Source organism: Humulus lupulus, chromosome 4, assembly GCF_963169125.1.
Source record: "Humulus lupulus chromosome 4, drHumLupu1.1, whole genome shotgun sequence".
Classification (NCBI taxonomy): domain Eukaryota; kingdom Viridiplantae; phylum Streptophyta; class Magnoliopsida; order Rosales; family Cannabaceae; genus Humulus; species Humulus lupulus.
In genome coordinates, this window is record NC_084796.1 from 42,256,659 (window position 1) to 42,267,190 (window position 10,532).

Consider the following 10,532-nt stretch of genomic DNA (forward strand, 5'->3'; position numbering starts at 1 on the left):
CGACCCAAAATTACTAATAAGGCTGAAGGGCCTTTATTAGTATGTCGGGAAGGCATAATTGGTATTTGTGTGAATTAATGATAAAATGCATGGTTATGTGGCATGCATGAATATGTGATTATATGATTACATGGGAAAGATTTAATGCACGTTTATGAGTATTAAATATGCATGTGAGCTCTGCTTAGCTTTTAAAGGGCATATTTGTAATTTTGGCCACCTGTGGGCATAAATGTAATTATATGTGATAAATTTTTGAGACCACATTATTATGTGGACATATTTGCAGCATGTGGTTCGAGACGGTCCTAGTGAGCGGATTGACGAAATAGTCACAGTAGGGTATAAACCCGACTCGGGGGAGCCTAGGGGGTATTTTGGGAATTTGGGAGGATAATTTGGAAATTAATAAATATTGGGTAACTAATTGGAAGTTAATTGAATGAAGGGATTTAAGTGGTAAATAATAGGAACACTCGAGGAATTAGCGAGAATTTGGAGTAAAATGACCTTTTTACCCCTAGGAGCCATTTGAGGATTAGAGAACCTAGGAGGATAAAATAGTCTTTTTAGTCATTCAGGGATATACTCAAAACTTAGAACTAAACATAAGGTTATAGAATTATTCAAGGAAATAAAAAGAAAAGGAAAACTCTCACTGCTCACTCCCCTCATCTCTCGCGATATCTATCTCTATCTCTCTCTTGTGTTTTGGAGTTAAGGAAAAAAAGGGGGGGGGGGGGGGGGGGGGGGGGCTGAGGGAAGGTTTAGTGTAACGCCCTGGCTACCCCAGAACAGTTACGGAGAACGGTGAACCGGAAATTTGACTCGCTACCCGAGTCCTTTGGCTAAAAAACGTGATCTAAGTGTTATTATCAGGTTAAGGTGGAAAACCAGTAAAAGGAAAGGGTACATTTCATTAAGAAAATAAACTTCTCATGAGCCTTTCAAAATGTTTACATGTAGTTCATATTACAAAAGAGTCGCTACAGTTTCAATTTACAAACTCCGCCGGCCTAAGCGCCAAAAATAGGGTAAACCCCTAGTCCCTCTGAGAACTCCTCGACCGTGGCGGTCAAGCGGCCCTGTATGTACATCACATCGCCCAAGCTCTCCACTCAAGGCTAGCCAAGCTTTTCCTTTCCTTTACCTGCACCACGTAGCACCCATGAGACAAGGCCCAGCAAGAAAACACAATAAGATACGGTATAATATCAACAACGATCATAATAATCATCCAGGACTATCAGTCCAACAAATAGGTGATAGTAGCCAAAAGTCACAGTAATGAGCAACGCTCCCTCTAGCCATGTGACGATAGGGTCACCAGGGCTTAATCGATAAGTGTTTCACTCATAAGTTTGTTCAGGACAGGTGCATGGTGATTGGTCACCAACATAACCTTCCTCACGACTCTAGAGCCAAAACTATGGACAACGTCCCTTAGCCACGTGACAAACGGTCACCGGGGTCATATACCTTGGCTATAGTCATCTGGTCGTAGACCAGGCAAGCGCTTGTAAGTTTCTTCGACCTTAGGTCGGTCTCGCATTAATGCCATAGAGCCACTCAATGCGTAATCATCGACTTTAGAGTCTGTCCCTGACTAGTAATTGTCTTAAACAGGTGATTAGCAATCATTAGCATTTGATATGCAATCCACGTTCACATATAACAAACAACATGCCTCAATATCAAACCATGCATGTCATATACCTGTACAGGGTGCAACTGTGTCCATACACTGTTTTCTTACCTCAAGTTCGAGCGAGAAGTATGATAAAGACGACCCCTGAGAACGATCGGTCTTTTAGTTCCTTAGCGGTTACCTAATCACAACCAATTATAACCTCCATTAATGAGAATCCACAATTATAGGGTCTTAACCTAAGCACCATCCTCGGGACCTCGAAACATGCCCACACGGTGAGTAGAATCGATCCCGGGCCTTAAGGATTGAAACCCCAAGTCAAAAACCCTTAAAAACACTCAAAACGGGGTTTGGAAGGAACAGGGTAGCGCTACAGCGCTCAACCCCTAGCGCTACGGCGCTAAACACAGAACCGCCCAAGTGCCAGAAACCCTCCTGAGGAGCGCTATAGCGCCCTAGGGTGGGTGCTGTAGCGCTACCTCCAGCCCAAAACTTCCCTGAACCGACCTTCTTCATCTCCTTCGATTCTAACTCGATTCCCAAGCTTCCAAAGCCTATTCTTGATGCCAAATGAACCCAAAAACCATCCCAACACATCCCAAACATCACATGCATGGGAACCCTAGCCAAAACTCCCAACAAAACCCATGAATTCACCCTAAACATTTCAGCTGCAAAACAAAACTAAAACAGAGCAAACCAGAGAAACTATGGTTAGAAACTTACCCAAAGCTTGGCTTACGAAGCTCTTCAATAGTGGAACACACTCCCAAACTCCCAAGGCTTGCTTCCCAAGCTAGAATCCTCAAAGTTGGCTCAAAAACCACAAAGAACAGAGAGAAAAAGAAGGTACGGGAGAACTCTCAAAGACACTCTGTTTTTCCATCACCTTTTTCAGCTAAAAAAGGTTATATCTATCCTAGGGGTGAAATGACCATTTTACCCCTAGGTCAGTTAATGGTTTCTAAAGACTCCCAAGGGCATTTTTGGTACTTTCCTCCTAACTCATTAATCATAATTAACGCTCTCCAATTCCCGTTATTCTCAATAATCTCAAACACCAATAATTCACATCCCGTTACCCCTTTATCTCCCGGTAACACTCTAACCATCAAAATCACCCCGAGACTCAAACCAAGTCCCGACACTTAAACATGTTGTGACTAAACCGCTAATCAATAACCACGATCGTCTCATGTCGAACAGCTCGAGCAAACCCACATCATAATGTGGTCTCACATATATCATCGACATGCATACAATTAACATTATATTATAACATAATTCTCATAAACATGCATAAACACGTTAAATGGCAAAATTAAACAATTATGGCCCTCCCGGCCTACAAATCCAGCCGTTAAACCACATTAGGGAATCCGGGCATTACATTTAGCTTAAGGAAATTCTGCTGGGAGTCTTGAGGAATTAGGACCTCTGTCCAGGAAGGTCAGCTTAGGAGCTTGGGGGATTAAGTTGGAAGTGGGGCTGGAAAACAGGGAAAGAAATTCAACAAGATTGGTTGAGTTAGTGTGAGGTCTCTTCTGGAGGTTGGGCCACAATTTGAGGTAAGAACCTTGCTCTAATCTTTGTGTTTTGTTGAGTAGTTTAGGTTGAATTTGAGCTTTATCCCCTGAATTTTTCTGAGTTCTTACTCTGTGATTATGGTGTATTGGGTGTGAGAATTTGAGTATGGGTTTTGGGGATTTGTTGGAGGTTTTGGGAAAACTTGGTTGGATTTTGTTGCCTATGATGAGTAGAGTGTACTTTTGTAGTTAATTTTGATTTTGGAGGTTTTGAGGGTTGGATTTTTGCAGTTTTGGCTTAGGGAGATTGGAAAGAGAACCCCAGGGAGATTTCCTGGTTGCAGCGCTGTAGCGCTCCAACGCTAGGCAGCGTTTCTTGGGGTGCTTTTGGTTCTGTTTGAAGCGCTGTAGCGCCCTATAGGTAGCGCTACCCTACCTCCAGAACTTGGTTTTTAGGTACTTTTTAGGGTTTTGCTTGGGGGCTCGGGGGGACGGTTTCACCAGTTCGTTTGGTGGAATTAGAGGTCCCGAGAGCGTGAGTTTGGTCCCGGGATTGTCCTTTGGAATTTTAACTCATCAAAGTACCATTTATGGATTGTGACTAGGTTTATCGCCAAGGCTCGGAGCTAATGATCGTGCTTGGAACCGCTTCACTTTCTCCGCTCGGAAATTAAAGGTAAGAAAACTGCACCCTGTTGTGTGGCTATGTTGGGACTAAGAGTTCCCTATACTTGTATGCAATGACATATGATGGCATTATGCCATGTGGACATGAAATAAATGGCTTAAGAGTGCTGGAATTAATATTGGCGCACAAGGACGCGACTCGGCCACTGGTAGATGAGGTTAATTAAATAATCACTAAGCTTGGCCTAAGCGAGCCAGAGTCAGTGGGTTGAACACTGAGCTTGGCCTAAGTGAGGCGAAGACAGTGGGTTAAATAGAGGGTTCGGCCTATGGGCATCAACCCTAGTTATTGTATGATATGTCTATTGTTGTTAATTTGATGAACATGATATGTTGAATACCTGGATAATAGATTGTTGATATGTCAATTGTTATCACTGATTATGTTAATGCTATGGACTATTGATTATCTGGTTATGCTTTACGAATTATTTGGTTATTGACATTGATCATGCTATGATGCTATTGTTTTCTTGTTTGGCCTTGGCTCACGGGTGCTACGTGGTGCAGGTAAAGGCAAGGGTATGATGGTTCAACCATGGGTTGGAGAGCTCTGGGGGTGAGGTGTACATTGTCAGTTGCTCGGCCGCCACAGTTGATGGATTATACAGGGACGAAAAACCTAAAATGTGTATTTTTCCATTATAGTGACTTTGTTTATTTATAACACTTGGCAATCTTGTAATTATGTCTTCTAAACCATGTTTTGGGATCCCATGTACTAAACATTTATTTTAATGAAAATTATCTGTTTTGACCAAAATCTTTTCAACCTAACTTGTTTATGGCTTTAGGTTCACATTTTTATTTAAATGAACTAGTTAGCAAGTCTTGCACTATTTTCAACACACAGTGTAACAGTCTTGGTTATCCAGGGCGTTACACACCCGTTCTTTCCTAGGGAAATGCTCTGGGTCCATCCTAGTTTTTTGAGCGGGATGAGTCTTCTTTTGGGGTTTTCTTTTTTATATGGGATCGGTCGCTTTGGCTTTCCCTTTTTCTTGAGCTGGGTTCGAAGGACTGACTCTAGGATGAGTGGATCATTCGGAGGAGGAGTAGGGGTCATAGCATTGTTGGGAGCGCCAGTCCCTGTAGGTGGGACAAGCGGCTGATTTCCTGGGTGAAGAACAGTTGAGGGATTAACTGTAAATCCATGAGAAGCAATAAGAGCTTGAAGAGCCAAGAGGGAATCTTCCATCTTGCATTTGCGGGTTGTTCCGCCATCCTTGCTTCTTGGTCGAGGACCTGTTGTCTCAAACAGACAGCTTCCAGATCCTCCTGTTCAAGTTCCACACCATTTTCGCCGAGATTGACAAGATTCTCGGCCTCATGGTCTTCATACCCCTCTCCGTCTTCTTTGTAATAGTATTCATCGTATTCATCCCTTTCTCCGACTTTCTGGGAGTCATCAAGCAGGGGCCCGTGATAAGGTATATCATCTGGTGGATCTTGAGGAAGTTGCTAGTTTTGCAATGGTTCTCCATTTTCCTGTTGCTGTTGTTGAGTGGGATCAAACACAGTGTCTCTTGTATTCACCATCTTCGTAGATGACAAAGGTTGGTTCAAGCTTTCTTCAAGCACTCAATGAAAGAACCAAAATGTTTACTGAGTTTTTCAGAATCTATAAATATATTGAGAAATAAGAGCTAGAAAGAAAGGCAAAGAAATGAACAAGATCACAACTTTTACGTGGTTGGGGCGTTAATGAGCCTTAGTCCACAAGTCACTACTATTGAGCTTTAAAGAGTTTCACAATGGAGGTTTTCTGGAAGTTCAGCAGCGTTTTTGCATACAAGAGAAAATATGATCCTTGTTACAGTGCACGAATGACCCTATTTATAGCCAGTCATGTGACTTGGGCCGGACTAATCCGGGCCCAATAAGGATATAATCATAAGTGTTCTCTAACAGAGCTATAATACAAGAGTGTAACATGTAAACAGATCGTTAATCTAGGCCCACTGTGCTAGTTTAAGCATAGAAGAGCCTTACAGCTGCCCTTTGCCTGATAGTGCGGACTGGTCCGCGTGGCCTGCTAGGGGGATCCTGGGGGACATGATCTGTTAGAGTAGTGGCAGTACCATTTCCTAAGAACATCGTACGTTTCGTGCGTACCCCATTCTATAGGTTAGTTAGGGAGACCAACTGCCAGATTTCTCGGGGACACGTCAACTGTGGGAAGAACTGGACTTGCTGCACCTGGACTTATGGTTCGGGTTTGTTTACCAATGTCCAGGTACATTGACCAAGACCCGGGTTCATTTACCAAGACGAACATCAACTAGCAATGATAGATCGAAGGACATCTTGATGGCGAATTAGAATGTTGGGGATGGACCCAGAGACTTCATCTGGATCCCACTTGATGGGATCCTCCTCTTGGAATGGACCGTCCGCCACCATAATCTAGATCTCGGAGGATAGAGATTGTGTGCGCTTGGGAAGGTAGTTCTGGTCTACATCTCTTTTCCGGCACCCTTACTATGCTCGCGCTACTCGCTAGTTATTGGGCTCGACATTGTCCTGGCCGATAGGTTTTGGTTACTCATTGTTTGCTGGGCCCTGGTTGTGCCTGGGCCTCTCCTAAGAGCCCATGAAACCCGTTTGGTCGTGCCACGTGTCTAAGGTGGAAAATATGGATAACATTACATATAGTGGAAAAATATAAAAAAAGTTACAATAATAAAGGATAATAAATAAAAAAATAGTAAAATTATTATGTAATGTTAAAATATGTGTGAAAATATTGGTAGAAAAAAATGAAAAAAGGAAAGAATGGAAGAAGAAAAATAAAGCTCATATGTATGAAAAAAGGGAAAAAAAATAAATATAAAAATGAAGAAAAATAGAAGGAAAAATGAAAAAAAAAACTGAAAAAATATGAAAAAAAAACAATACAATGAGAAAAAAAAATAGATAAATGAATAAAAATGAGAAGAAGAAGAATGGAAAGAAAAAAAATGATGAAGACAAAAATTGGTAGAAAAAAAAAAAGAAAAGAAAAAATGGAAGAAAAGATAACTAAGGAAAAAAAGAAAGAAAAAAAACTAAAAAACTAATTAAAAATGAAGAACAAAATAAGAAATTGAAAAAAAAAATTATTTTCAAAAATCAAATAAAATATAATTATGATAAAAAAAAAAGTGACATAATTATATATTTTTTAAAATTTATGGAAAAAAAAATCAGTAAATATGATCTTCCAAATTAAAAAGCCATAAAAAATATAGAAAAATTAAATATATATAATTTTGTAAAACAGCTTTAAAAATCTTATAAACATGAAAAAAAAATCCCACGATAGTAATTTTGTTGGATATTTAAACCGGAATTTGGCTATGGGGTAGCTTTGGTACGAGCTAAATGACTGGGAGCAGATCCTCTAGGATCCATTACCTTCATGCTACAAAATTTCATGGGGTAGAAAATCAAGGATAGTGTTTTGACTTCCTTTTATATATTCTATTTCAAAATAAAATATAACTTGGCAACGTGCAAATATTTGTTTTGATGTAATGTTTTCAAAACCTTTGTTTAAAACACATTTTGCGCTTTTGCAATTGATTGACAAATTTTTATTTAACAAATTATCTTATAATTTTAAAATGCATGATAATATAGATAATATTTTTTTAATAGTGTTAAAGTCAAATATAACAACATTATTTTATCTCTTCTTTAGTTTCTTGAAAATACAACAAAACCAGAATTATATTAATATTATACTAACAATTTCCACATGTTGCTTGGTGCAAATTGTTGAAGGCTTGTTATATTACGAAATATTTTCCATTCAAACTCAAAAGCATTTGAGAGTGGGGAAATATTGCTTTTTAGAAAGCATTTTCACAACGTGTTTCAAGTTATCTTCATTCATTGTTATTTTGTTTTTGATCGATTACCAACATTTCATTCCTTGAGTTGTATTAAATAGTAGAATGAATCACCGATTAAAGACTAATGTTTAGGAGGGATGAGAAGAAGGAATGATGGATTCATAGAGAAATACCAAGATGAAAGTTTGTCTTTTATGTTGTTTGGTATATAAGGATATAATTCTCTATTTATGTTTGGTACTAAAAGGAGAATTGGAAAAAATAAAGAAAAATTTAATTATGAAATTACTATTTTATTCATTACATATTAAAATAAAAAATCTAATTTTAATAGTAACTTCCTTATTTTGAGCAAGTTGCATTGTTGTATTATTTTTCTTAAAAACAATATATATACATAGGATAAATTTCAAGAAGAAGAAAAAAAATAGTATTTTAGAACAAAGGGTTAAGAGAAGAGGAGGCCTAGGCCTGCCCCAAAAGGAAACATATGTTGAAACTTCTAAGAAAATATCAAGATACATACAAGGATGCATAGATAAATAGATTAAACCAGAGGAAAGAAAAAAAAAAGAATAAAGAGAATTTTCTTTCCTTTTATTAAGACTTGGCTTTTCATGTAAATTTCAACCAACTTTGGTTCTTAAGATATTTGGATGACCTTACTTTAATCATGACAAAAAAATTATTTTCCTTTCAGTAATGATACCTATTAATTGAGAAAGACTCAGTTTTGAGATCCATGCTCTTCCAACATCTAGTTACAAAAAAATACAGAACTAAAGCTAATATACAAAACTGCTGTGAATATCTGTCATAACAAGAAGAAGAAGAAGAAGAAAAAAGCCTCGACACAAAGCAAAATAAATAACACATAATTCTAGACTTTTGACATGCAATTCACACTTATTCATGGTCAATAAACTACAGAACTTGTACATATACACACTCATTAAGTTAAACCATGTGTGAAGTTTGAGTTTCATTACTGATTGGAAAACTTACATTGAGAGAGGTTGGCATACTGATATCAGTGTCAGAACAGCTTGGGAATCTGCTGTTCTTGGACCATAGCCAGATCTTTGAGACAGAGAAGCTATCGCCCTTTTGCCTGCTACTGATTTTCTTACCCTCCAAATCTCCATTGATCGAAAATTTCCCACGATGAACACCCTCCTTGACAAGCTTCACCACTTGCAAATTCGAGTCACCAACCACATACTGAAATGTTCCCATGGAGTAACATCTTCTAGCATCCAAGTTACAGCTACTACTACCACTGGTCTCTCCCACTCCAGCACTTCTATATTTACCAAGTCTCACTGAAAACACTCTCTTCCCACTAATACTTTCCTGGTTGCTTGAATGCCTATTCTCTCCATTATCACTTCGGAGCCCATTTGACATTTCAAAAGAATCATCAAAGTTCCACATTGGATTTTCCATAAAAAGGTCGGATCTGAAAAGGGTCCTTCTACAAAGTGGACATGTTGAGTTTGAGAGAAGCCATGTATCAATACAGTGGATGTGAAAAGCATGGCCACATGGAGGAAGTAACCTCAGCTCATCTTGGTCAGAAAACTCACATAGGCAAACAGCACAATCAAATGGCTCCTTTGAGCCCATGATTTCTTTGTAGTAGAAAACAGGTAAGGCATCTATAATGGCTTGGTCTAGACCTGAGTCATGTAACCGAAAGAGTTGCCTGAGCTGTCTTTGAAGAACATGAGAGCTAGAGTTTTCTGGGTACCCACTAGATTGAAAGATTGGTGAAGATGGTCTTTTCATGAGAAATCTTAGAAGCAGGTGGACCAGACCAGAAATGAAGAAGATAGCAGTTAAAAGTATAATGACCAAAAGAAGAATTGGGCTGATTTTGCTTAGAGATAAGGAAGATGGGGTTGGTGATATTGGCCGTACTACTTGTCCATTAACACTATTAGAAGGGATTGAAAATGGTGGAGCAGGAGGAGGAGGAAGAAGAGGATTTGGGTGAACGATATTACCATTTCTTCTCGCGAATGTAAGTGAACTGGACATGTCAAGAAGATGACAATACCAAAAAACCAAACTTTATCTTTATGTGATTCTGGTAAAAAGTACACCTTTCTTGCTAATTTTTATCTTCATGAGAAAACTAATTTCTTTAAGCAAGAGACTATGTAGTGAGAAAGAAAGGGTTAGGAAAAAAAAGACAGGTTTTGGAGGATAAAGGAGTAGTGTTTATGATTCAAGAATACTCACCTTACTGATATGGAGAAAACATATGAAACAATGAGTGAAAATGCAGGGTCTTCGGTTGGTGAATGGTGATGATTGCTTATGGTTTTGAAACCTTTTTGCGCTTAAGAGAGTGAGTGTTAAGACTTCAAAAACGTATCCCATTATGATAATGACAAGCAAACCTCCAAAGTTGACATTCTAAAGCTTTGTATAAAGATTTTGGTCACTCTTTTAACCAAACTTAACAAAGCCAGATCGGAACACAATAAATTATAAGAAGCTACTTGTCTTCTTCATACTTTACTTTTTTTATGCCTTGTAAATCAGGATAAAGCTGCAAAGAAAGTAGAAGAAGAATTATTGTGAGGTCCACCATCCATTATCTTGGTTTTGTTTTCCACAGAGTTCTGTTCTGTCACACTTTTTTACCCACCAAATTTTATAAAAATCATTACCCCTTCAATGATGATTTTTCTGTTCATACTCTGCTAATGAGAGTTATTTTCCACCATTTTAGGCATCACTTTTTTGTGTGTCAGTTTCTTACAACTGCCGCGCAAGTTCTAAAAATGAGGCAAAAATAAAGTCATTTGATTTTGCATTAAGGAA

At 38.5% G+C, this 10,532-nt stretch overlaps 1 protein-coding gene across 1 annotated transcript; it reads right to left on the reverse strand.

Moving 5' to 3' along the window:
- Window positions 1-916: 916 nt before the first annotated feature.
- LOC133830363 (RING-H2 finger protein ATL46-like) lies at window positions 917-10,277 on the reverse strand. The gene is made up of 2 exons (XM_062260335.1): window positions 8,706-10,277; window positions 917-1,150 (listed from the first exon to the last, which is right to left on the reverse strand). The coding sequence occupies exons 1-2, from the start codon at window positions 9,738-9,740 to the stop codon at window positions 1,097-1,099; spliced, it is 1,089 nt and encodes a 362-aa protein (XP_062116319.1). The 5' UTR covers window positions 9,741-10,277; the 3' UTR covers window positions 917-1,096.
- Window positions 10,278-10,532: the final 255 nt, after the last annotated feature.